The sequence below is a fragment of the Fusarium falciforme genome, chromosome 4 (assembly GCF_026873545.1).
Source record: "Fusarium falciforme chromosome 4, complete sequence".
NCBI lineage: Eukaryota > Fungi > Ascomycota > Sordariomycetes > Hypocreales > Nectriaceae > Fusarium > Fusarium falciforme.
The window spans coordinates 1,656,250-1,682,290 of NC_070547.1; the positions used below are offsets into that span (position 1 = coordinate 1,656,250).

General features: G+C 54.4%; 11 protein-coding genes across 11 annotated transcripts; 5 read left to right on the forward strand and 6 right to left on the reverse strand.

Moving 5' to 3' along the window:
* Window positions 1-424: 424 nt before the first annotated feature.
* On the forward strand, window positions 425-2,826 carry NCS54_00526800 (Hypothetical protein; the record flags this gene model as incomplete). The annotated part of the gene is made up of 2 exons (XM_053150780.1): window positions 425-936; window positions 1,014-2,826. The coding sequence occupies 2 exons, from the start codon at window positions 425-427 to the stop codon at window positions 2,824-2,826; spliced, it is 2,325 nt and encodes a 774-aa protein (XP_053006755.1).
* Window positions 2,827-4,123: 1,297 nt separating this feature from the next.
* Window positions 4,124-5,256, reverse strand: NCS54_00526900 (Glyceraldehyde-3-phosphate dehydrogenase; the record flags this gene model as incomplete). The annotated part of the gene is made up of 3 exons (XM_053150781.1): window positions 4,124-4,326; window positions 4,383-5,067; window positions 5,128-5,256. 3 exons carry the CDS (start codon window positions 5,254-5,256, stop codon window positions 4,124-4,126), a joined length of 1,017 nt encoding a protein of 338 aa, XP_053006756.1.
* Window positions 5,257-9,670: 4,414 nt separating this feature from the next.
* Window positions 9,671-11,083, reverse strand: NCS54_00527000 (GYF domain-containing protein; the record flags this gene model as incomplete). Its single annotated transcript, XM_053150782.1, has 1 exon — window positions 9,671-11,083. The coding sequence occupies one exon, from the start codon at window positions 11,081-11,083 to the stop codon at window positions 9,671-9,673; it is 1,413 nt and encodes a 470-aa protein (XP_053006757.1).
* Window positions 11,084-12,011: 928 nt separating this feature from the next.
* Window positions 12,012-13,271, forward strand: NCS54_00527100 (Hypothetical protein; the record flags this gene model as incomplete). Its single annotated transcript, XM_053150783.1, has 3 exons — window positions 12,012-12,014; window positions 12,070-12,393; window positions 12,450-13,271. 3 exons carry the CDS (start codon window positions 12,012-12,014, stop codon window positions 13,269-13,271), a joined length of 1,149 nt encoding a protein of 382 aa, XP_053006758.1.
* Window positions 13,272-13,720: 449 nt separating this feature from the next.
* NCS54_00527200 (Hypothetical protein) lies at window positions 13,721-14,363 on the reverse strand (the record flags this gene model as incomplete). The annotated part of the gene is made up of 3 exons (XM_053150784.1): window positions 13,721-13,790; window positions 13,841-14,125; window positions 14,203-14,363. 3 exons carry the CDS (start codon window positions 14,361-14,363, stop codon window positions 13,721-13,723), a joined length of 516 nt encoding a protein of 171 aa, XP_053006759.1.
* A 1,163-nt stretch (window positions 14,364-15,526) lies between these two features.
* NCS54_00527300 (Hypothetical protein) lies at window positions 15,527-16,442 on the reverse strand (the record flags this gene model as incomplete). Its single annotated transcript, XM_053150785.1, has 2 exons — window positions 15,527-15,800; window positions 16,288-16,442. The coding sequence occupies 2 exons, from the start codon at window positions 16,440-16,442 to the stop codon at window positions 15,527-15,529; spliced, it is 429 nt and encodes a 142-aa protein (XP_053006760.1).
* A 158-nt stretch (window positions 16,443-16,600) lies between these two features.
* Window positions 16,601-16,965, reverse strand: NCS54_00527400 (Hypothetical protein; the record flags this gene model as incomplete). Its single annotated transcript, XM_053150786.1, has 2 exons — window positions 16,601-16,700; window positions 16,802-16,965. The coding sequence occupies 2 exons, from the start codon at window positions 16,963-16,965 to the stop codon at window positions 16,601-16,603; spliced, it is 264 nt and encodes an 87-aa protein (XP_053006761.1).
* Window positions 16,966-17,507: 542 nt separating this feature from the next.
* NCS54_00527500 (Hypothetical protein) lies at window positions 17,508-18,872 on the reverse strand (the record flags this gene model as incomplete). Its single annotated transcript, XM_053150787.1, has 3 exons — window positions 17,508-17,532; window positions 17,586-18,437; window positions 18,718-18,872. The coding sequence occupies 3 exons, from the start codon at window positions 18,870-18,872 to the stop codon at window positions 17,508-17,510; spliced, it is 1,032 nt and encodes a 343-aa protein (XP_053006762.1).
* A 2,870-nt stretch (window positions 18,873-21,742) lies between these two features.
* NCS54_00527600 (Hypothetical protein) lies at window positions 21,743-22,532 on the forward strand (the record flags this gene model as incomplete). Its single annotated transcript, XM_053150788.1, has 2 exons — window positions 21,743-21,814; window positions 21,870-22,532. 2 exons carry the CDS (start codon window positions 21,743-21,745, stop codon window positions 22,530-22,532), a joined length of 735 nt encoding a protein of 244 aa, XP_053006763.1.
* A 921-nt stretch (window positions 22,533-23,453) lies between these two features.
* Window positions 23,454-23,985, forward strand: NCS54_00527700 (Hypothetical protein; the record flags this gene model as incomplete). The annotated part of the gene is made up of 2 exons (XM_053150789.1): window positions 23,454-23,594; window positions 23,704-23,985. 2 exons carry the CDS (start codon window positions 23,454-23,456, stop codon window positions 23,983-23,985), a joined length of 423 nt encoding a protein of 140 aa, XP_053006764.1.
* Window positions 23,986-24,860: 875 nt separating this feature from the next.
* Window positions 24,861-25,277, forward strand: NCS54_00527800 (Hypothetical protein; the record flags this gene model as incomplete). Its single annotated transcript, XM_053150790.1, has 1 exon — window positions 24,861-25,277. The coding sequence occupies one exon, from the start codon at window positions 24,861-24,863 to the stop codon at window positions 25,275-25,277; it is 417 nt and encodes a 138-aa protein (XP_053006765.1).
* Between the last annotated feature and the right edge of the window lie 764 nt (window positions 25,278-26,041).

Below are 26,041 nucleotides of genomic sequence, written 5' to 3' on the forward strand. Positions count from 1 at the left end.
TGGGCTCTGATCCACTGCGCCGTCCTTCCCCAGCGCGCCATCGTCTTGCGACTGGACTCGTCGCTCGGCCCCGGTTTGCTGTGTGTTTGGTTTGGTTTGGTTCGTGCCGCCCCGTCAAGTCCGCCATCACCACCAGCATCATCATCACCATCGCGACGACCGGCGAATCAACGCCCGCCATCGCTCAACCGAGGCACTCCCCGACTTTCGTGTTTCGCGTCTCGTCGACCTAGATCATCGCATCCGCACTCCCTCGTCACCTTCGCATCCACCGCCCTCGCTGCTGTCGTCGCGTTCTCGGTCTCCCTGCGGCTCCCACGCCAACGCCCACGCCCACGTCCCCCCGCGCGTCACTTGCGATCGCCCACCTTCACTCTTCGCACCGCCCGTCTTCGTCCTCCCGGCATGCCCACGTCCACGAACAATGGAAGCCGCGGCGAAGACGGTCCAGCAGCTCACCCAGCGCATCCTGCCCGAGAAGCCTCACCACCTCTCCTACTCCCCCGACTGGCGATACCACATCCCCGCCAACGAATCCAGACAGAAGAACCCTGAGGAATGGGAAAACACCCGTCTGCAGTATTCGACACTCGTGTCGGAAGCCGACCGCGGTGTCCTCCTCACAAGATCATACTACGACATGCGTGTCGAGCCCCAGAAGCCGCCCCCTCGCGACGTGAGCCTCCTCGCAAAGGGCGGCGGCGAGAAGAAGAAGTTGTCGCTGAGCGACTACAAGAATAAAAAGACTTCGGGTGTTGCCTCTGACACCACCACCCCAGAGCCACCCAGCGCCCGAAAGCGAGATGTCGAGCGCGCACATGCAGACTCCAAGTCTATTCACGAGATCAGGAAACCCGATCCCCATCGCTCAAGGGATTCTCATCCTTCTCTCGATGCTAAACCACAAAAACACAGAGAAAACATTGTTGACATGAGGTAAGACATATTTGTTGCAGCTCCGTGCCTTGATTGGGTTCGGCGCCCCGAGGGCTCATGTACTGATGTTCTTGCAGACTACCTCCGAAACCGCCAACGCTTCCGCCTCGGCCCGTATCACCAGACAGCAGAAAGCGTTCCGCCAATATTGACGACGACCACCGCTTACAGAAACGGCACAGGCCAGACCTGCCTCGTGCAGCCGAAGACCGGCCGCGACCCTCCCGCGACGAACCCCCGCGCCGCAAGGAGCGTGATTCTCTGGCGCCTTCCGACTACTCTTCTCGAGACGGCAAACCGACCAGTTCTTCAACGCTCACTAATGGACGCAGTCTCCTCAAAAGCTCCAATGCTTCTGCCGCGGCTCGTAATCCCTCGCCAGCTGGGCGCGCACGGGGTGACTCAGTCAACGGCGTCCGACCCAACGTCTCGGGAAGCACAAAGAACACGCCGACCAAGATTGACCAATCTTCGCGATCGTCGGTTCCCCCTCTACTGTCGCCACTGCACTTGAGCTGGGACAGCCAGAACGCGGCCGATAAGGGAGAGAAGAAGAGGGCTCGAGAGGACGCCGTGGATGGCACACGGCCGACAAAACCCAAGAAACCCGATCCGCCACCTCCCCTGAAGGCAAAGAACGACGCCAACAAAGACAAATCTCCTCTTCGACTGCCTGCGCTACTCTCCCCAACCCTACCCAGCGCTCTGGAAGCAGAGCTTTCCCGAAGAAAGGTTTCTGCCAAGGTATCAGATGTGAAGGCGCGAGATGACAGAGACAAGGACGAGCGAGTTGAGAAGCGGAGCGAAGAGAAACCGAAGTCGACGACGGCCAGAAAGGCGCCTGTCGAACCAGAGGAAGAAGTCTCGAGCAGCAAAGAAAGGAAGCGGTTGATTGTGACTTTGCGGATATCCAAACGCATGCGCCAGACACTAAAACGGATCCTAGCCCTCCCAGCCGGCAAACGTGAACGCTCGGTCAGCACTGAGGCGCCACCTGCTCAGGCTAAGAAGCGTCCCGTCACATCTGAGAACACGGGTGACACAATAGCTGTCAAACGACCCCGTATGCCGTCCGTCTCGAGCCTCCCACCACCGCCTTCGACGCCGTCCAAGAAGGGCACAACTGCCATGTCCCGTGTCAGCTCGAGCAACTCACAAGCTCATACCCCTGGCGAGATAACTAACGCAACGCCTGTACCCCCCGGATCGTCAGATCGTCCAACCACTAACGGTACTGATGCCCCCCGAGGCGACAAGGCCGATCCCCGGGCGGCATATGAAAAGCATGTTCGCTTCTCAGACTTGGGTCGGCGACTTAAGCATGAAGGTGATGTCGCGAACAAGCATAGCATGAAGCTTGCTGCCGGTGACGCGCGGGCTAGTGAGTCGAACCGCAAGAAGTACTTTGCCCTCGCGGTAGAGAGCACCATTGCCTTTATGACCAGTTTCCACCTCCTCAACGTCAGTCGCAACCTACAGAGCAAGCCGTGTGATCCAAGCGGCTGGTCCAGCTTGATCAAGATGGTCGACTACCTCTCAAAGGAGATACGTCGGGACTCGCGGCGATACCCACCGATATTCGCCCTTGTCCTGATACTGCAGGCTGTGGCGGCGGACGAGTTTATCAAGTCGTTCAGCAACTTTGAGCATATCTCCAAAGAGGAGATTTATCAGCACCAAGCCACTCGCTTCCGCAACTGGCCCACGGTGCGCGAGGTCTATGACACAGTTGACAGTTCCAACCTGCGAGCAGACATCACCCCCTGGTCCACTGTCGACGAGGTCTGCCAGGCATCGATGCGTGTCATTCGGCAGTGGTGTGTTGACGAGAATGTTGATTGGACTCCCGAGTTCAATCCCAGGGAGGCCAGCATCAGAGTCAGCCGATGACCAGATGCCCCGGGCTTCGCATACTCTCGCACAGAGCATACACTACAGTTATTCTACGACTAAGACTTGATTACATGTATTACGACCACCATTACAATATTCATCTGCTCCTCGCAGCAGACATACACCGAGGGCTTCCCCGGAAGAGGGCTTATCACCAGCCTTGACTTGATCGACAGCGCAGAAACCAAGCACAGGTATTACAGTACCAAGAGTAGCAGCATTGAGGTACAGAGCGCATCGACAGCATTAGAGTACGCCACTACCCATGTGGCTAGCTCTTTTTGCATGGCCATCATTCTCAACTCGCTGGGCTGGAATTTTGTTGAGATTTTGTTGCATTCTCGCTGGACCTCTGACGGCCAACGTCCCTCATGAGAAGCAAGACTTTTTGATTTGTACAATGATATCCCCCGGATCAAAACGGAAAGCGATCCATTTTATTTCATCACACTCACGGGAACATGGGAATTCAGTGTCTGTGTTTCACCACGGACTTTTGCTTGATATTGGCAAGAAAGGGGAGGAGGATGCCAGAGGAGTTGAGGGGTCAAAAAGGAGGCTCGAGGAGTAAGGAGATAAGCGATCCATGGGAACGAGAGAGAGGCAGAGGGGGGGAGGCACGCATGGAAGGTATCTCAGGAGGAACTTGATATCATGGAACAGGCAGGCACGCATGTCATCCACATGGGCTGCGGAAATGGAGGGATACGACGCGAAGAGTATTCTCTTGGCTTGGTGAGGGAATCAAGGGTTGGCAATGTATTGGTAGTGAAGCCAAGGCCATGATAATGAAGAAAATATCTTGAAAAGTCTCTGGAATTATGTGGTGATGGTATGTCCGTACAAGTTGTAGTTGATCATGACCAGGGCCTTTCTTTGATCGACTGAAGTTGCCTGCCCCCATGTCCCTGATCGAGTGGGGCTGACATGTGACGCGATCTCCAACGTCGCTCAGAGGCGGGGTAGCAACAATTTATGACGAGAAACAACATCACAGTCAAGATACAGAACCATCACGGAATTGCAGAGGGAAACATCATCTCAATGGGAGGGATGGATCTATTTTTTTTTTCTGTCCACGGCTATACTAAGGACACTCTGCCTAGTAAGGGACTTGAGCCGATGCCAACATCTTGGTTACACCCCCTCCGATATTTCTCCCAGGATCGAGTTTTGGTATTTTTTTACTTTCTTCGTCTCTTTGAATCATTAACACACGCGGCAGGCGCGGGTGGCCGGCCAGCCACGGCGAATTAGGTTTGGTTTTGCTTCCAGCCCCTTGAGCGATCTACGCTTACTTGGAGGCATCGACCTTGGCGACGTGGGCGAGGAGGTCGAGGACACGGCGGGAGTAACCCCACTCGTTGTCGTACCAGGAGACCAGCTTGACGAAGTTCTCGTTGAGGGAGATACCGGCCTTGGCATCGAAGATGGAGGAGTTGGTGTTGCCGTTAAGGTCAGAGGAGACAACATCGTCCTCAGTGTAGGCGAGAATGCCTGTAAAGTCATGGTTAGCTCTACGTCGTATTATGTCACATCATTGGAAAACATACCCTTGAGCTCGTTCTCGGAAGAGTCCTTGATGGCCTTCTTGATCTCGTCGTAAGAAGCACCCTTCTCGAGGCGGACAGTCAGGTCGACAACGGAGACGTTGGCGGTGGGGACACGCATGGACATGCCGGTGAGCTTGCCGTTGAGCTCAGGGATGACCTTGCCGACAGCCTTGGCGGCACCAGTGCTGGAGGGGATGATGTTCTGGGCAGCGCCACGGCCACCTCGCCAGTCCTTGGCGGAGGGACCATCGACGGTCTTCTGGGTGGCAGTGTAGGAGTGGACAGTGGTCATGAGACCCTCAACGATGCCGAACTTGTCGTTGATGACCTTGGCGAGGGGAGCCAGGCAGTTGGTGGTGCAAGAAGCGTTGGAGATGATGTCGGCGGAGCCGTCGTACTTCTCGTGGTTGACACCGACGACATACATGGGGGCATCGGCAGAGGGGGCAGAGATGACAACCTTCTTGGCGCCACCAACAAGGTGAGCCTTGGCCTTCTCGGTGGTGGTGAAGACACCAGTGGACTCGACGACGTACTCGGCGCCGGTCTCAGCCCAGGGGATGTTGGCGGGGTCACGCTCAGAGTAGAACTTGACAGTCTTGCCGTTGACGACGAGGTCGTTGCCCTCGTTGCCGACCTCACCCTTGAAGATGCCGTGGGAGGAGTCGTACTTGAGCATGTAGACCTGTAGAGAGGTTGGTCAGCTTGGCTGATGATTATATCGTGTTCGTCGGCAGGGACTTACGGCGTAGTGAGGCTCAATGAAGGGGTCGTTGACAGCAACAACCTCGATCTCGGGGTGCTCGACGGCGTTGCGGAAGACGATACGGCCGATACGACCGAAACCGTTGATGCCGACCTTGATGGGAGCCATTTTGAGTAGTGTAGAGATAATGTTTCTGTTGAAAAGACGGTTAGATTGACCAGCTAAGAAGAAGATGGTTTGAGTCGAAAGAGTGAAGCTTGGGTGAGGTGAGATGAGGGGGCGGGGTAATTTATATTGTATGACGCCAGCCGGGCAACGCTCGCCACAGACCAGGCTCTGAAAGAGCTCTGCCAGGGGAGGGAACATGCCTGCTGGGGTCTGTGGAGAGGGCAGACGTCGCCGGAAAGAGGGGCAGAGTGCAATTGGCTGGGGCAGCTAAACAGGAGCTAGAGCTCTCATGTTTTCTGCTTGCCCAGGCCCGACATCCCGTCCCCCGATTGACGTGTCGTTGTATCGTTGTCGCGTCGGTCTTTCGGAGGGGAGGAAGCGGGTGAGTAGCCAGCAGGATCCCGCCGGAAGCGGGGATTGATCACCAAGGTGATGGGTAGGAAAATGATATGACGGTTGAAGGTGGTGGTGGGAAAGGCAGGGTAGGCAGGTAGACATCATGTTATGATGCCCATGTCGACTGAGATGTGATGGACGTGCGGGCAGGGTAGGACAGGGAGAATGAGGTGAGGTTCACATACTTGAGGTTGTTATTGATTGAAGGTGATGAGTATGGAGAGAAGAGAAGGAAAGAAAAAAGAGTCGAGTTTGAGGAGGAGGAGGGGACTAGAAGTACAAATATGAATTCCGGGCTCCGGATTATCAGTTGCGGCCATTCGCCCGTCCAGACGGTCTGTCCACACCTCTAACGAGGCACCACCACATCATCTCATCCATCCCACGAACACACCCAGACCGGACAGAGCGACAACACGACACGACGCAATCCCCTTGTTCCCACGCCCCCCCGTTACTCTCCGTCCCTCCCGTCCGTCGCTCAGAGGGCGAGGGGGCGGGGAGGGGCGTGGGCTGTGTCAGAGCAAGATGGGCATGGGAGGGGCAGCAGCACAGCAACTGGACAGCAATAGCAGCATCCATAGCTGGCAGGGGGGCCCCATATTCCCAATATCGGGTGAGAGGGAGGGTGTGAGGGACTTGCTGAGAGAAATGAAGGTGAGAGGTGCTAACTCCAGATGAGGCATCATGACCAATTCCCAGCCCAGCCTTACTACCGTGCTAAGCAAGCTGTCTAGTGCGCCCTTTGCGTTGAGCAGTACTGGAGGTTGATTGCCGCGACTAGTTCGATGGTATTACTCCATTGTTTACGTCTTTTTTCCATTTCTCCATGAAATCTTTCACTCACCCATTCTACAGCGTGAATGCTTTCCTTCACTCGCCCATGATTACAACAAAAAAGACCCCGCCAGAGCTCGAGGTACCCAGCAATTGGCGTCACTGACTGGTGGGGTGATGCGTCCAGAGGGGTACCTCCCAACACGAGGCGGGCCTGGCAGGAACCCAAGTACCTTTTCTGCCCCTCCATCGATTCTGGCGTTGGAGGTGCCGCCACCTCACTCCATCATTTTTCATCCTGGAGGGGATGAGCAAGCAAGCGACAAGGATCCATCACGCATTCCATTCCATCGCCTCCATCCATCCATCCTTGGATGTCTCGATATTTGCCGCCCACTGCAGTATCACTCACCGTATAGGCACAGGCCCTCTGCGCCCGGGAGTTGACAACGACGCCGCACCGAGAAGACGACGACGACAACCGCCAACGTGCATTCGCCCAGGGGGAGGCCCCGGAACCTTCGCCGAATGGGCAGACGACGTCGTCCGATATGTAGGTATTACGCCTTGCGTTCGACGATGAGATCTCATCGTCCCTCTCCCTGGCCCCGGCTTTTGCCCTTCTTGCCTGATTTTCCCTATGATCCCTCCACTGTTGTCTGTGCTTTACGGTTTCTCTCTCTTTTACCGCCTAAATATCCCCAATCCCAGTATCCATCCCTATGCGAATGTGCTTCCCGTAATGCAGCCCGGCATCCAATCCATCCTCACAAACGGCCGCGCTCCCCGGCGCCTACCGCCGCCGCAGCACGCACCCACGTTTTCTCTCTCTCGCCTCCCGAAAGCTCGGGGCGCCCTGTTCACCGCGCCGGCGTGTCGTACGGTTTGTCCCAGTATTCCTCCTGGGATATGATATTCCGCCTCACCTTTTCCCTCTCTATCTGCTCAACTCGACTGGTGTTCGACGTGTTTCCATCTCTGTCTGTCGTGGTTATTACGTTTTTTTGCCCTTGCCCACTTATACCGGAGAACTGAGCTAGAAAGTTCACCACTGAGACGGCTTGGCCCCAAAGAGGGTTTAGTACCTGATCTTCGCTCGACTCTAGCTGCGGGCTTTACCATCATGTTGCGTCTTTTTACGCAATGCGGCGGGGCGACAGCATGTTCTGGGTCGCGGGGGGTGTTGAGAGCTATTATTGAGACACAGTCTTGGTCAACTTGTTTACAATCGCCGTGGTTGCGTACGGTAGCAATCCATGATGCCTATTGCAGCTAATGCGGCCACAGGTGTAGCAACAAGATATCTGCTCGGTGGCGACAAGACAAGACAAGACAAGACATGACCACCCTGTTGACCCGTCAAGGTGAGGCCTCTAGGGCCTCAATCATGATGACTCTTCTCTGTATCAGAGCTCCCTCCCTCAGACATGCCATGGGTCCATGCCCTCAAATTGTTGAGCTCTCCAGTGAGCCTGGCTATCAGAAATTACATCCATCATGGACAAACAGCTCACCGAGACGGGCCTGTGTCGGGCCGTTGATAGGCCACGGGCCTTGACGGACCGACTGCATTCGCAGTTCTGCCATCGAAACGCCGTATCAATTCCCTCTCACCCTGGTCTTTTTTGTCAGTCCATCTGTCAATTCAATCGCCAAAAGCCCACCGCCTCACCTCATGCCGCTTATCTGTGACAACCTCTCTTGGAGACACCCAGGGGGCGTCCCGATCCTGAGGACGACTGAACCCCCCATCAGAGACGAGGCTGGCTGCGTTGCACGGCCCTCGCTGTCTGTGGACGTGGTCTCATTCTTTCCAAATCTCTAATCTCACCGAGGATCCTCACCTGAGATCGACCTGGCCTGACCTGGCCTGACCGAACCCCTGTCCCTTTTTGGACAGACGGCGCTCGCCTCCACAGAGCCTCCTGCTCGATCCCTCCACTCTAATCCTGGGCGCATCTAGCTTGAATCTGGGCTAGACCACAGATAGCTTGTCGTCGATGCCAACATCAGTTCATGAATTGCTTCACCTTGCTCACCGGAAGAATTATCTTTTGCTTCGACTTCGAGGCCCTGCTCGGCGCCTACCAAGGCACCCACATGGTAACGTCCGATGCTACACAGACACCATGACGAAGACGCCGAGAATCAGTGATCACTGTCTAGAGTCTATTCCGATCATCAAACACCACTTACATGCATGCATAGGTGCAACTTGTTACCAAATATCCCTGCTCCCTCCGACTCAGCCCGTTTGCCGCCGGCCGCTCCCCCCTTTCAGCCCTTTCCCACGGTAACCGCTCGGCTACGGCCTACCTTACGGCTGCGGCCCCGGCTTCCGCTCCACGCGCCGGAGCATCACGGGATCACGGGCTTGGGTCGGCTCAAGCCTCGCCTATGAAGTCGCCAACTTCCCCGTCCAACCCCATTCAAGCTCCATCCAACCTCACCTTGGGCCCCCGGCTTCTCCATCGTTCATACTCCACGCTGGGACCTGCCCCGGCTTCTCAGCCTCCTCAGCCCTCGTGCCCCCCTCAAGATCCCACTCGCCCGGCCTCACCCGCCCCCCGGCCGCGCATCGGGATCCCCAGGAACCCAGCTGCCAGTCCTTGCCCAGCGTCAGCCCTTTCCAGCACCTTGGAGGCCGTCTTGGCTCTTAGCCTCCCCCTCCTTCGTCATCGTCCCGCGGCATCCATCATGCACCATCATGCCAATTGACCATTGACCGTCATGAATCCAGGACCCCGGCTAACGGCCACGCCTCGCCGGGGGCCCGCATGCTCGTCGTCGCATGTCCGTCGCAGATGCTACTCCTTCAAGGTGCCGCCCGCCGTCCATCCAACGTGGCTCTCCCCGGCCCCAAACCAATAGCCACAACGTCGCAGCCGTCCGTCTGGTGTCATGCATTCATGCCTCTTCAGTGGGCTCTCGAGTTCTCGACGCGAAACGGGCTCCACAAGCCGTCATGGCGTCGCGTCTCCAGAACGGTCCATCTCCATGTACACATGCACTTGGTTGGCCGAGCACCCACATGCTCACAAGAAGAGCCGGTTGGTGTCCATCTTTGGAACATGTTGGAAGCCCGTTGCACCTTTTTAACCTGGAACTTGCCCGTCGCCCCAGCACGGCTGTCTCGCGGCAAATCAGACAGGCGCCTGGTGCACCAAAGTGCCTGTTTCGCCCGCACTAACACGGCATACCGATATCCAATGCCTCGGCTGATCTCCCGTGGCAATCTTGTTCATTCAAAAGCCTTGACCCGCGATCTCCATTCCCGGCCCTCCTCCACAACTCGGAACTCGACCGCGTCTTCTGGGAAGTATCCGGCATCCTGCCACGCCTTCATCGTAGCCCCGTCGTACGGTCCTTGACTGGCGCCTCCGTCTCGTCCATCTACCCATCGGAACTCCCACATCGTCCCCGGCTTCACCGCCGTCTCCTGCCCCTCCCCCTCCTGATCCTGGTCAGCCTCTGCTGCTTCCGGCTCCACCCAATCCTCGCCAGTCTCTCTGCGATATTCTCGGACGAGGAGCTCCCGTTCTTGATCGTAAATGTCCTCGTGGTCCCGGCTTAGCAGCTTGTCTGCAGCATCCGTGATGGCATCAATTGAAGCCTTTATCCGCTGCTGCTCTGCATCTTGGCTGTCAGCACTGCCGTCCACGTCCATGCCTTCAGCGCTCTTGTTCATCTTCTTGAGCTTCCACTTGGGGATCTTCTTGGGCTTTGTTTGCTTCTTGCCGAGTCTGGCCAGCGCCTCGAGCGGCGTTTCTGTTCGATCCAGGTTGAGAATCAGAGTCTTGAGGAGGTCTGACACGAGAACCTCATCTTCGTCCATACGTCGTTTTCGCGCCTCGGCCTCCCGCTTCTCATGGGCTGCCGCAGCCTTTTTCATCTCCTTCTTGCTAAGACCCTGGAGCCAGCTGTCATGAACGGCGTCGGGGTCGCCGCCTTTGCGGACGTAGTTGCCGTCTTGATCAAACTGACCCTCTTCCATCTCTTGCTTTAGGTTGAACGCCTCAACCTTGGGAGCATTTCTCTTGAGCCCTCCTGCGCCAACCTCTTCGTCGACGCCCTCCTCCTGGATAGCCAGATCCACGTCTTCCTCGTCGTCGCTGCTTGCTTCGTTGTCGAGCCGAATCTGATCCTTGTCCCTGCTTGCTTGTTCTTGGCCGACGATTTGATCATCGTCGAGAAAACGGACCTTGTCCTTCTTGCGGCCATTCTTGTCAAAATCGCCATCCTCAGGAGCTTCCTTTTCTTCATCGTCGTCGGCGGCAAACATGTCATCGTCATCGTCATCACCACCAGCAGCACCCGGAGCTGGGCCGGAACTGGTGGCGTCGTAGTTGTCAAGCTGCTCTAGAATATTGACATTGCCTCGTTTGCGACTCTCGGCTCGGGCGTTGAAGTTTTCGTTGTCTGAGTCGCTGTCATAACCGTCGAGGTTGACAGCACCTCGCTTCGTAGCAGCAGAGCCACCAATTACATCGGCATCGAGGATCGCGTCGTCTTCGCGGGCATCGGGGGCCAGAGTCGAGGGGTTTCGGACGTCAAACTTGACCCGTTTAGAGTCGGAGCCATCTTCGTTGTGATGAGTTCGCGCAAAGTTCTCGCCGTCGCGCTTGGGTCGCGCAGCTGAGTAGCGTGACGCCATTGTCGCTATAGGACAGGGGATATGTGAATAGACTGCTTCCTGGAAATGTGAATGTGGCAGGGAAAGGAAATGGATGATTTGGGGCGAAGGCGCAAAGTGAATGTGACAAAGGTAGAAAGCTTGAAGGAGCTTGGACGTTGTAGGCTCTGGTGGGTAACAAACGCGCTATACTGGTTGGAGCAGTGACAGCCATCCAGCCTGGCCAGGCTGCTACAGGGTGGGGATTTTAAGATGTCTGCAAATAAACGAGACCAGAAAGACTGAGGATTCTATGTCTAGTGTTTTGTATTTGGCTTTCCTTGCTTCTGTATTATGAGCCATAATGTTTATTGTTTCTTTTTGTACTCTTTAAGCCGAAATATTGACAATCAATATTGGTCCATGGTTGGAATGTCCATTGTCTCATTGCAAGGTACCTAGGTTCTCATTTTCACAGCACTTTAGACAACGCAGAAGACGGCCGAAAAATGTGCGTCATCTGCCTGGGTGACATTAATAACTGAACATGTAAACAGAAAAAAACCCATAAAGACGCTGCCTTATTTCTGCAACCAATTACCAACGTGCATTCTTTTTGTCAGCCTGCCCCAACTGCGTCATCCAAGAGCTGCCTCTGCCGTTTCGGCAGCCTCCACCCCCCCACGCGGCAGGAGCCTGTGCCTGTGCCTACCGTGAGTGATGGTGGTCCTTAGAGACACCTGCGACCACCATCAAGAAGCTCCCTCTTACCTAACCTTGGATCCCACAAGCCAACGCAGCCACCCACCGACACTCCCTCTTCACCTTTGCTGATTCAGAGAGAGTAATCGTCCTGTATATCCGAGCCTCGCACAGTCTCGATCGATCCTTCCTTGACCGCTCCCGAATACCTCGAACCTGGCCCCGCCACATCACCAAACGATCCGTTCACGATCAAGCAGCCGTCGCCATGGTATGTCTCCCAGACTTCCCGTATCGGTACCGAATAGCTTCTAACAAGACCATAGTACTCAGGCCTTGGCCGCGGGTATGATCCCGCTAATCCGGACCACCTCTACAACATGGCTCGCCATGGACGACGACCCATCGTGCAACGCTTCGACGAATACTATCGATGCTATCCCCTCATCATGGCACCCGGAGCCGAACGACCGGAGCTCAACTATGGATCCAAGATCATCCTCCCTCCCTCGGCCCTTGACAAGGTGTCCAAGCTCCACGTCCAGTGGCCGCTGCTGATGGAGTTGATCAACGGCGAGAAGGGAAAGCACTCGCACGCGGGTGTGTTGGAGTTTATCGCAGAGGAGGGTCGAGCATATATTCCGCAATGGGTATTATTCTCCTTCGTCATGCCTCACAGAGAGAGCTGGAAACTGACTTGGTACAGATGATGGAAACACTGGGCATGGACGTTGGTGATATGATTCAGATCCGGACCACATCCCTGGAGTTGGCCAAGATGGTCAAGTTGCAGCCACAGTCTGTTAGCTTTCTCGAGATCAGCGACCCCAAGGCTGTTCTGGAGAAGGCCTTCCGCAACTTTGCTACCCTAACAAAGGGCGATGTTTTCAACTTTGCCTACAACGACGAAGTGTACGAGGTGGCTGTCCTCGATGTGAAGCCCGAGACGGACAAGATGGGTGTTAGTATGATCGAGACGGACGTGTCGGTAGAGTTTGCTCCCCCTGTCGGATACGTCGAGCCCGAGCGCAAGAGTGGCACAAGCACCCCGAGGAGCACACGAGGTGGCGGCGTTCCTGCTGGAGGTCTGCTACACAACCAGGGCACCATGGCCCAAGCCATCAACTACAGCGCCATGGCCCCATCAGTAACCAGCAACATCACCAACTTCCTGGGAGAGGGTCAGAAGTTGGCGAAGAAGGGCAGCAAGAATTCGACCCCTAAGCCGGCGACTCCTGTGCCTGTCCCAGCGGACATCCCGGGACTGCCCAAGCGACGCGATGGCGCCCCGGCAGCTCTCCGTCTGCCACCCAACAAGCTCTTCTTTGGATATGAGATTAAGCCGGTCAAGACAGAAGCAGACAAGGAGCAAGAGAAGGAGAACGCCAACAGGCCTCACTTTGCCGGCCAGGGCCAGACCCTCCGAGGCGCGGTTAAGAGAAAGGGCGAAGGAGATGACAAGTCCAAGGCGCCCGAAAAGAAGGGCACTAGTGAGGGGAACCGACTTGATGGCCGACGACCCAGATAAACAGTGGCACTTTTGGTATTTTGAGCGGCGTTTTGGAGGGTATCGGACACGGCTGTCATCTTTGGGATGGGGACTTGTGTATGTAGCTTCAAGGATTCTGGCCGGAAGTTTACGAATTCCGCGACAATATGAATGACGGAGATTGGCCATTTGATGATTTTAATGGTGAGACAATGTTAGTGGTGGTTTACAGCTTGGCAGCAGACGGACAAAGTCTATCTCGTCACTCGTGGCTGATGACTTTAACTTATAGGAGACACGATGGTACGGCACACACGAAAGGATCATCATGAACCCTTTTCCATTTATTAGAGGCACCGGGTATCTTCCTGCCCAGTCCTCCCAAGGCTACAATTTTGCTGAAATCCCCAAAGCGTCATGACCCCTCAAATACACAGACTAGCTGGTTCAAATATGAACTAGAAATGTCTGTACCTCGCAGTGAGAGCCTAGGCCTCCTCCTGCTTGCCAGATTCGAGCCAAGCCTCGAATCTGGCCTCATGACTGGCGGCAGTGGCACTGTCTACAGTCAGTTTTTGGCACTGGACAGAGGAAAGGTAAAAACGTACCTGCGCTCGCGCTTGCGATCACCGAGATCATCAGGCTTGACGTCCTTCTCCTCATCCTCTTGCATCCGCTTCACCTTCTTGGCGAGGGGAGAGTCGGTGAAGGGGTCGTTGGTCTCGTCGTCGTCATCCTCCTCGGATGCGGCCTTCTTCTTGCGACCCTTGGCGGGAGTGGCGCGCTTTTGGCTTGCCTTCTTGGGGACGGAAGTAGGAGTGGAAGCGCTGCCGTTGGTAGTTTCGCCGTGGCGGGCCTTGAAGTCGCGCATGATGGACTTGCTAAAGTGCTGGCTGCTTGGCGGTCAGCATCATGGAGGTGGATTTCGAGGAGATGGAGAGGATGAAAAGGGAAGATGAAAGAGACTTACGAGATGGCATCCTTGGTGAAGGAGTAGCCAAGTACCTCCATGGCGCTGTGAACCTTGGGCCAGTTGTAGCGCATGCGATCGCCATCCTGGGCGCCCATGATGACGGCGACGCAGAGGTCGCGCTCGGCGTTGGCGTCCCACTTCTTCTCAGCGGGAGGCATGATGAAGAGGGTGGGAGTTGTTGTTGTTTTTGTTGGAGAGAGAGAGAGAGAGTTGTGTGGGAGGTAAAGGATGAAGAGTGTTGGTGGTGAAAGGGAGGTGGAAGGATTTAAAGAAGAATGTGAAGATTTCAGAGGAGGGGGGATGGAAGAGAGGGAGAGCAGAAGCCAAAGGAAGTGAGGATAAATGGCGAATAAGGTAAATGGGAAGAGAGCTCGGCTGCCTATTGTTAGTGACGGTTATGGCAGTATATTCGTTATCAGTGCCCATTTTGTCAAGCCTTATATTTAAACATCAGCTTGATTATTTTGGAGATACTGCCTTATTGGAGTATTGTGTAGTCACTAAAACCCCATCATGGCATTTTCGGTGATGATTAAATGATGATCTGGTAATGGCAATACTGGAGTGGGAGATGGAATTCCAGGCAGAGCAATATCACCTCTCAACTCACGATTGTGGGTGCTTCTGGTTCTCATTGTAGATGCTAAATGTCCATTGTAGAATCCGCCCAATTCCAGTATGTGCTCGTATATGCACTAAATGGGAGACAAGAGATTCTACGCAACCTGCAGCCAATTCGGTGCCTATTCGTGGAAATCAGAATACCCCTATTCTAGTCTTGGTGAATCAAGTGCTGGACTGCTCATCCAAGATAGCAGCACCCGCTAAGTCAGACATCACAAAGTGCAAGTTCATGCATGGCTGTCTTTCATGTCATCAATTCGTGATAGAAATCTCGTGATATTGCCTCATATGGCAATCCTGTTGTTACATCCAGAGGCTTGTGCCTGTGCCATTACCATGTTTCCTCGCGCCTTCGTTCATAGGCCTAGAAGCCCGCCATCCATCCATCCATTCATGTAAAGAACATCCTCAAGGGTGACGTGTGTCCTGCGCAGTCCCTGTTGATCTGAGGATGACGAGGGAGATAAACACCCAAGCATGAGTCTTGGATTGATCCATGTGACCCTCCACTACCAAACTACAAGGAAGTCAGCGGCGGTATATTGCGAGAAAAGGACGAGTAAGCTTACTTGATAGCGACATAAGGAAGAGAATTAGGTCTCTCCTTCAATCCCTGCTTCGAGCTCTCCATCCTTAGGCTCAGGCCTGCCAAGTAGTCAGCAAGTGAATAGAAGATGAAGTGTATACCAGTCCAAACTTACTTGGGGGTTCTCTTGGCGCGCTTCATGGGCGAAGGAGAGACGAGTTCATCACCTCCTTCGTCGTCGTTCTCCTGCTTGAGCTTCATCTTTTCGTCCTCGACGTCGTCATCATCGGCAGGGGTGTTCTTGGCGTTCTTGCGCTTGCGGGGAGTGGTAGTGGCTTTCTTGCGAGGGGTGGTCGTGGCCGAGCCGGCGCCGGCAGACTGGATGGCAGTGAGGGCGTTGGTGGCGTTGGTGTCGCGGTTCTTGCGAAGCTTTTGGACGTGCTGGCTGTTGATGGTTAGCTTGATCTCGGGCAGGAGTGTGTTTGGCGACAAGAGAAATAGCAGATGAGAAGGGTGTGGTACTTGATGGCATCAAAGGAGTACGAGTAACCCTTCTCGCGCATCCGCTCGGAAACACTGGTGAGGATGGCTCGGGAGGGCTTTATCTCTTCCAGCAGGGTCAAGAGGAGGTCCTCGTGGGAGTTGGCATCCCAACCGCGCGATGGCTTTCCAGACATGGTGATGATTGATGAAGAAGGAGAAAGGTTGGGATGACAGTAGAGATGGTTGATGGGAGAGGAATAAGAGATGAGCTGTGGTGGAGGACGAGAAGTGGGATGTGAAGATTGGAGGTGAAGTTTGGAAGAGGGGTGGTGGTGGGAAAAGGTGAATGTAAATAGAGCGAGAGGAAGCAGAGCAAGGGGGAAAAAAAAGCCAGGCAGCAAAACATGGAGAGGTAAAAGAAATTGAACGTAATTCAAGCCAATTCATACCGAAGAGCACTTTCAGTAAATGTGTACCCCAGCTTCTGCAACTCGGCCATGACACTGGTCCAATCCTCGTTGCTCAGCTTCAGGTGCTGGAACATGCAGATGAGGATGTCCTCGTGGACGTTGGCGTCCCACTGCATGGTCTGACGCTTGGCCATTGTGTATATCGGACAAGTGTGGACGTGCTGGGGAGGGTAAAAGAGGTGGTGGTGAGGAGGGAACGTGGTGCAGCCCAGGGTTGATGGAGGATGGATGAGGAGATGTGATGCATGAGATGAGAGAGGAGAAGACTTATCACCTCCTCAGGTCCTAAGATTTAGGCTTCCAAATCCAGGTGCAGCTCGAAGCTCTGTGAATCATGTGCAGGGAAATGCGTGCTCGAATTGGAGGGAAATGGGTTCAGTCTCGAGTTGCCGCTGCTCAAGAGGGCGAGTGTTTGCCCCGGCCAAGCAGCAATCTCGACAGCCAAGTCGTCCCTCAAGTTTGGTTCCAGAGAAAAAGGAAAGTGGTCACCTACCGAACTGCGTCAAAGGAGGTCTTCCAGCCGCGCTCCTTGAGATAAGCCTCAACGGCTTCCTTGACGGGCACGGGGAGCGCCTTGTTGGCCTGCGCGGCCGTGAAGAGTGCGATCCCGAGGTCCATCAGGAAGTCGGCGTTGTCCCAGTCACTGGTGTTGGGCATCTTGGCTTTGCTGCGAGGGTTGGTTTCTTTGTGTTGGTGTGTTGGGAGGTTGGTGTTGTCTGATGAGGAGGTTGCAAAGTGAGGATGCGAGAGAGAAGAGGAACAAGTCTAGGCTGCTCTTTTGAGCCGAGAATTTATACCCACGAGGACCAAGGCCGGGTGAATCAACCTAGTACATGTTTAGGATACCTTTCTATCAGTCACAATCATCAACGTCACCGGCACAGCCAACTCGTTCGTTCGTTGAACCCATGATAGCTGCCATAGGTAATCTACATCTCCCATCAGACTCACCACTCCTGGCAAGTAGATAGGCATGTAACCGTACATGTATTCGCCATCAAACTCCAAACAATCGAGGTTCGTTCCATGTATGTAGTAGTAGTAGTACCCTGCGGCGTCGTGTGCGCCGCGCAAAAAGACCCCGTCCCCGCTTAAACCTATTGATCCCCGACAACAAGAGATCGAGTTCGAGCAACTCCGGATTTCTACCGATTTCTAACGCCTGTGCCCATGGTATCACTGTTGCAAATTGCTGGTTCTCATGCCTCTCCGTACGTAGCAAAACTGTAAAGGTTAGCATCTTGAATCACGACAAGACTGGACTGATAATGGCTTACTCAGAAGGGAATGGGTCAGCAGGGCCGCTGTGGGCTGCAAGCGCCAGAACAGCCTCATCGTCCATCACCTCCTTGGACGGATCTGGTGAGTTTAGTCGCGGTCGCTTGGCAGCAGGTTCGTCTCCGTCGGCATCAGCATCAGCATCGCCATCGACATCCACGCCGGCGATAGGATCCACCACATCGGCATCAGCATCAGCGTCAACGTCCTCGTTCGCTTCTTCGAGGTGTTCAGAAGGCCCCACAGATTCTGAAGGCGGCTGATGATTGGGTTCCGCAGTTGGAGGCTGAGAGGTTGAACTTGTGTTGGTGCCTTCTCTGAGATCTCGGGGAGGTTCTTGTCGGGGCTCCTGATTTTGCGGTCCATGCTGGAGAGGGTGTAGATGTGGGGGATTTTGGGGAAGCTCAGGGGCACGCGGCGGACTGGGATATGTCGCATGAGATACCAACTGGCCAGCGGGAGGTGCAGCGGGTGGTCCAGCAGCAACGGGGGCAGGAGGACCAGGCACAGTGGCCGCAGCAGGAGTTGGAGTTGGAGCCGGAACAGCACCAGGAACAGCTGCGGTGGTTGGCATTGGCTGAGGGAGGATGGCTTGACCAGGAGGGACACCATAGCCTTGAACGGGCTGAGCGTGCGGCCCTGGTGCAACAAGACCCATGGCTTGGTTGGGAATACCCTCTCCGGGGACACCAGCGACGGGAACAGGAGGCTGTTTCCTGGGCCGGCCTCGACCAGGACCTGGACGGCGAGTAATCGGGTTCAGGGTTGGATCAACCTTGCGTGAGTTCTCGTTGAGGCCACCATTGGACTCTGCCTTGTTCTGGGCTCGTCGGAGACCTTGGAAATGTTGACTGGACCAGTGTTAGTGGCATGTCTAGCAGTATCATGAAGGACATGTTAAATTGGAAGAGTAGGATGTCTGGGTCGAGTATCTTGGTTGGCCTCGGTCGATCGACATGTCTCATATGAGCCAAGTACATGTAACGCCAACGGCGCGTGTAAGGTACCCAGGAGAAGCGCAAGCAACACTCATCCATCATAAAGAAGCAACACGGAACACGATCAGATGATGAACCATCACGTGTTGCAATTCCAATGACACTTTGATAAGAAGAGATCGCGACAACTTACCGACATCCTTCATTAGTGAAACCATATCCAAGGCCTCTCATGTGATTGCCAATGGTGGTCCATTCCGCGCCGCTTATGACACCAATGTTCTTGACAGACAGTATAGTAAAGAACAGATCTTTGTCTGCTCTGTCGTTCCAATTCTTGTTATTCATGACGATGGACAGTAACAGACACCGGGGCAAGCAGGACGGAACACAGAAGTGTGATGGACGACAAGACGACTCGAGGTGGTTAGATGCTGTTAAGGCAACGGCTGGATCAATGGGAAAATTGATAGTGAGAAATTGCTAAGGGAGCCACTGAGGCGGGAGGTTGGGGGACCTTGGAAGGCATGTGGCCCGAGCGTCGCCTTGGCATGGGGTAGTGGCGGAGCGGATCAATGTTTGTCCCGAGGGCTGGTGTTGCACAGCATTTGCTTTTGCAGGGAAAATTGTAAATCCACGAGGGATTGAGACGGTTGACGGTCGACGAGGGTGATCATCACGACAAGGACTTGTTGAAAGGCAATTCGCCAGGACAAAAGTCAAATCTCACTCTGATGACGAGACTCGATGATGCTTCTGTCATTTAGATGCTCTGGCTTAACCGAGGGTATACCATGGTTTAGCCGGGCGCAAGAGAGGAGGTTACGAGTCAAGGACGGTCTGGACAGACAAAGGCGTTTCAGCGACGGTCCAGACATTCAAGACGGAGAACGGTTCGGAAACGGAGCATTGACGGAGTGGCAACGGACGACCCCGTCAGCCAGGCGTCAATTCGCGTCAGCTCCTGCAAGGGGGAAAGAAAAGAGGACACGCGGGTGGAGCACAGGGAGAAGACAATTTACGAGGAGCCAGGGGCTCACGTGCTTTCGTGGTGACTTGGCGAGGAGCCAGGCAGCACAGTGTCCCACCAGATTCGCGCCCGTCGCGTTTCCCATCCCACTTCATCCCATGCCCTCCACGACGGTTGCTGTCTTCTCGGGGCGCATGCGCGACCATAGATGCAGCCGTTTGCCCTCGAGATGCATTTTTCGAGTTAGGTTATACCCTCTGCGAATTTTCCAGACTCTCAGAGCTCGTCTGGCGGTGGAATTGCTGCTCGTCGTGTTGCTCGTCACCGCTTGCGACGCTGGCCGGCAGAGCACCATCCTCCAACTTTTCCAGGCCACACCCCTCAGCCGAGCGTCAGAAAAGGGCAAAGCAAACCTGGATGGATCGGCTGCATGGCGCAATCATTTCTTTCTCATTCTCGAGGCTGTTTGGGTTTGTCATAGGGGGTGAGGTCTGTTCAGCTGCCTTTTCCACTTCCTTGCGATTCAGGCAATTTACTCTGCCCAACATGCATTGGACGATCAACTCTTTGTTTCCCTGCACACCACAAGCTCCAGCTCAATTCAAATGCCCGAGCCAATTGTAGAATAGATATAGACACCATCGGCAGACTCGAAGCCACGAGGCCGTCCAAGCTACTGTATCGCCATGGGATAACCAGGTCGCCCAACCATGTCCACCCCATATCGTTCCCCCCCCTGCGCTCTTACATGTCGGATGCCCGATGTGCCAGAGGTAATTCGTCGGTGGCCCGCGGAATGAGTCACACGTTGTGGTTTCACTCCATTCCAGGCTTTGACACCCCTGTCCAAGCCCGCCTTAGCTTGCCTCTGTCGATTGAGATCCGGACCAAAAGCTTGTCTTCCGTTTGTCGTGGCGCAATTGAGTGATAGGAGTCGGCACGGCTCCCGGGCGGGCCTGACAAGGCTTGGACATGTCGCAGATGAGTCGCAATAGAAAAACTCCATTCATTCCATAATTAAAAGTCTCCGTAGAGAGAGCGTGATATTTGCTGTCTCAATTGTCGAATCTGTCTCTCACGAACCGAATCTGGATGCAAACCTATTGCTGGGACCTGCGGCGAGCCGCTGTAATGTAGTGGTTGCAGCACACCTAGCCCCGGCGGCAGGGGACATGGGGGGCGGTCTTAGACTCTGATTTAGTGGGTTTTAGCGGGGGGTGGGCAACCACTTTACGCGGTGCTCGCGGCCGTCACAGCCCCTCGTCGCGAGCGCCCCATTTACTCTCCTTGTCCATCCATCCATCAGCAGCGGGAGGGATCATCTCGAGCCAACAAGGAAAAAAAAGTCGTAGCACCAGGCAACTATGGGGCATCATGACCGCCATCTCAGACATTTTCGGCCCTAGATGGGCTTGCGCATTACAGTGCGATTACACAGGCCCCATCCCATGTGTGCCTGGATCCATGGATCCCCTGGGCTGCCTGCGCTGCGTATTCGCTGTTCCCCCACAAAGGAAGATGGTGGCATCGCAGAGAGCGGGAGTCTTGGTACATACATAATGCAAGCATCTGCCGCCCCCTTTCAGCAGAGGCTCTTTCCATTCTGTTCTCCTTCCTCCCTCCTCTGCTGCGCCTCTACCTCTACCTGTTCCCTCTGCAGTTCACGCTTCCTCAGGCTTCAACTCCTTACATGATCACATCTGCTACTGCTGCGCTACACATGCACACCAGCTCCAACACGTCAAATTCTCCCTAGCACAGCTCAGCTGACACCCCCCCGACGGGTTTCCCGCCGAGAGGCCCTGCCCGGCCCGTTATCCCCTCCGCCTCGTCCATCTACTGGTTCTCCTGTTGGCCAGAAAACCCTCAACTCCTCCTGCAAGCTCCCTATCACACGCCTTCGCCTGTAACACCTTGCAACCAGTCGATCGCCCTTGGGAGTGCCTCAGCCTTGCTGTCGAACCTTGCAACCTTGAGTTCACGGCATCGAGATTCTCGGTGACAACCACTTGTGACTCAGTTCAACCCGCAACCTTGCATTCGGGCCGCTACCAGATCCCGATTCCAAAAATTTCACGCTCCCGTTGAGGCAACTACAGCCACAGCTGCCTAATACATGTTCTGATTTATATACTCGCCATCGTCCTTTCTATTCTGCCTGCTTCCGCAGCCTCGTTCTCGCTGCACGTCGCCAATACCATCCTTGCTTCGTCCTCGACAATACTATCTATACCATACTCTATTCATAATGACTCCCAACAGCGAGAACGCCATGGCTCGGTTCCTTCTGGCCATCCTCAACCAGAAGAACCTTAAAGACGTAAGTCCCTCAGCTGCGGATAACGCCCGACACTCCCACTTACCATCCTGGACAGATCGACTGGAACCAAGTCGCCGCGGATCCCGTCCTCCTCCAGCCCATCACAAACGGACACGCTGCGAGGATGCGTTTTGCTAGATTCCGTGCCACCGTCAACGGACATGAGCCGCAGAAGAGGAACCGCACTGCCGACAAGTCCCGGGTGACCAAGTCGAAAAAGACGCAACCGGCCAAGAGAGAAAGCCTTATCAAGGCAGAGACGGGCGTGAACCTTTCGTCGTATGCTCAAGTTCGCCCGAGTCCCAAGATCAAGCAGGAACCTAGTCAACCTGGGTATCTTGCCCAGTTCTCTCCCGCGTCGACTTCATCACCTTACCTCACCGACAACCGAGACGACTTGAACCCTCGATTCCTCACCCCTTGCAGCGATGACATGACCCATGGTCTTGCCATCAACCCTGCGTCCCTCGAGGACCTCAGACTACGCAACGGCTTTGGTCCTTCGATGGACTGTCCCCAGGACCTTATGGCACCGCCTTCCCATGACTTCACCCTGGGGCAGTCAACCTTTGATACGTTTGACGCCGCCTACGACCTGACGGCCTACAAGACTGCCGTCGGCGGCGGCCAGAGCCCCGCGACTATCGACTTCGGCGCTGCCTCTCTGGCAGATTGCAGCCCCGAGTGGACCGATCACTTCAACGACCATCACTTTTGATACCCACGGAAAAGAAAAAACACTGCGGATAGAGGATGACACATGTACAAAACTGGAGATATGGTAGAATGCTTTCGCCTTTGCTTTTGATGATTAATGACAATGATTTATCTCGAGTTGGAGATCTTCTTGGTGCTTGCTCGCGTCTGGTTTTTGTTTCTGTAATGGCTTGCTTTTGAAACATCTCTACTACAACATGATCCTAAGATGGAATCGAAATATGGAATGGCTGCCGTGTTTGGGTTGCTGGATTTTGCCTGCTTGGTATTGAAGTTGTATAATAGCATCCCGTAGGTGCAGTCTGAAATTGAGCGTTCTGGTGTTGCAGCGGCCTACCTTCCATCTGTTTCTACTCGTCATGTGTTGATGCTCTCCTTTTCCGAGAACTCGTTGATACAGCCAACTGACTTCGTGTTTAGCAGGATCGTCTCCTACGTACCATTCATTAGCGAGCAGACAAATATGGAGAATATGTTTTCATACTAACTTGGCAAGTGGCCTTTTCCCTGACTGAAAAATGTCCCTATTCGTTGACATTGTCTCGAGCATTTGCATCGTCAACCCAGATTGGTTAATTCTGATACTGAGCACCTGACTGGCCTATTCACCACCTTTTCTACAAACCTCGTCTAAGAAACAGCACAGGCCTGCCATTGTGATTGCAGAATTTCTCCCCGTTTGCTTCCTCTTCTGCCTAAGCCTGAAAACGAAAACAATCTCCCCTTCTCTGGTGAAATAAAACTTCCCCTCCTCCAAAACACTTCGCCTTTTTCACACCTCCCACGACAACAACATCGCAGGGCGACTCAAATAAAATCCACCAAACGTGAGTTCAATATGTTTATGGCCTTTGTTCCTGTTTGGCCTTTGATGATCGTTTGCACTGACCTTGTAGACTAGACCCGACATTGAACGAACATCATGTCCGACACAAAGAAGGAACCCACCGCCGCCGAGGCCATGCTCTTCTTCAGCATCGTCAAGCACACCCGAAACAAGGCCGACGTCGACTGGGACTCTGTCGCCCTTGAGGCTGGATTCAAGAATGCCGATGTTGCCAAGGTGAGCATCCTTCCTGCCCTACCCATCATTGACCACCACCCACCACCACCCACTGTTGTCGCCTGGGGACAACTCCACTAGATGTCCTGGACTGACATTTAAATCTCAGGTCCGCTTCGGTCAGGTCAAGCGCAAGCTTGGTATCTCTACCGACACTGGTGTCACTCCCCGCGCCCCTACCACCCCGACCAAGAAGGGCGCCTCCAAGGTGGCCAAGACTCCCCGCAGCACCACCAAGGGCAAGGGCCGTAGCCGGGTCAAGAAGGAAGAGGAGAAGCCTGCCGAGGCTGAAGAGTACCAGGACCAGAAGATGGAGATGGAGCAGTCCATCGTCAAGGACGAGCAGCAGGACGAGCTCGCCCCTGGCAACACCAAGGCTGATCCTTTCTGAACCTGCCCTTCTGCAGCATGGCCCCGACCAAGAGTGCCGATCTCGGATGATGGGCTACGTTATGATGGTGGATGAATTTTGGAATGATTCACTGAACCAGGATGGACGTGTGATCTGGAGGTAGATGATATAGCTGAAGTGGCTGTACTATACCACAAGATACGACATCATGAGGAATTACACAGATGATCTAGGTACATGAAAGCATTTGCCTAGCAAAAAAATACTTGATTTCATTGTTTTCACTTCTCGTAGGCATAGATTGCAAACATGGCCAAACAGTGCCAGCTGAGTGAAAGCCGTGGCCGAATCACCACTCCGCATCAGTTTTGGTGATATTGCCATACTCTACCGAGTGATGCTCTGCTCTCTGAGAGAGCACCCTGATGGAAAGCCCTAATTACCTCTTCTGTGCCCATGAACGGGCACTCGATCTCGTTTTCTCCCGTTCTGACCCATCTCAGCTCCATGCCCCCTTTCCCCGCCTCATATTCTGCCCCTCTCGGTTTCACGGCTGACCTGACACTGCAAGCTAATGCTCTCCAGCACAGATGCAGAAGAACAATAGCTATTGGATTTCATTTTACAGTGGCTGCAACTCGCTATTGTCGCTGTTTTCTGGTAATTCTTCTGCCTCCCCCCATGCTATAAAACCTCCCCGCCCAAACACTCACCTCCAAACGCTTTCCATCCCACAAACACCTTTCTCTACACTCCCGCAAGCAAACCTTCAAAACATCTGAAGATACTACCTGGGTTCTCTCCAAGCTTCGTCTCTCTTCAAGAAACCTTTCATCACAGTAAGTCTTTCATTTGAGCACCTCTCCTCCCAGTTCACAGCTAACCCTACCGCAGCCCCAAACACATCAACAAAGATGCCTCCCAAGAAGACCACCACCGAGGAGGGTGCCCCCACTGGCCTCACAGACGGTGAGCTTCGCTTCATCAAGGCCATTTTCGACAACATGACCCAGAAGCCCGATGCCGACTGGGACGCCGTCGCCACCACTCTCGGTCTCAAGGACGCCAAGTGCGCCAAAGAGCGCTTCCGCCAGATGTCTGTCCGCCACGGCTGGCGCGACCAGTCCAGCAGCGGCGCCGCTGCCAGCCCCCGCAAGGCCGCCGCCGGCGACAAGGTCACCAAGAAGCGCGCCACTCCTCGCAAGAAGGCTGCTGCCAAGAAGGCCGAGAATGACGAGGAGGACGAGGAGACCAAGGAGGCCAAGGGTGAAGTCAAGGCCGAGGACAAGAAGGAGGTCAAGTCTGAGGATGTTGACGACGACACTGAGTGAACTTGCATGGATCGGGCTGAGATTCGTTGGCGGGTTTGTTGATATGTGGTGTCGCAAGCACGATGGCGGTATGGCCGCATCCTTGGGGTTCATGATATATCCGCTCAAGTAGTTGTCGATCTTATCAAGATGTGGCACTAGGACGAAATTGAGGCATATGGACGTTACTCTATGTTGTTTCTGTGGGCTTGGTGCAGTTGACCTGTGATGTGATCCATTCCAAACTCTCCACGCTTGGAGGTGAGGTGACTACCTACAAACAACAACACTCGGCTTTTGCACACGACTGCAAACGACGGTTCTTGCAGTATCAATCGAAACATTCATTTCGGTGTGCACTCTTGGGTTAGGGCTTGTCACATTTTCATTTTCCTGCCTGCAGGCATTGATACAGGCTACGCAAGTTAGCCCCTGAATCTACGGTGCTGGCTTCCTGGAGACAGGGACGGGTTTGAGGGCGCATGTCACAGCCAGAGGTCTTGAGGTCGTGGGCTGAGAATATCGATGACCTCATTTGCACCCATCTATAGAGGTTCGAGCCTGTTGTCCGAGTTCACAGCGCGATATGGCAAAGAGCTGGCGCCTGGAGAGAGCTGTCGCCCCGGTGACCGCACTGTAGAGACCTTGATGAGTGCCAAACTGCCCTGTAAACCCGTCCTTCAGTGCATTTAAACCTGGTCCTTGCTCATTGGCCGTTAAGACTTATCGTGGACGTCGTCTGTTTGGTTAATCGTCGCCTGGCCTCACCTGGTGCTCAGAGTCAC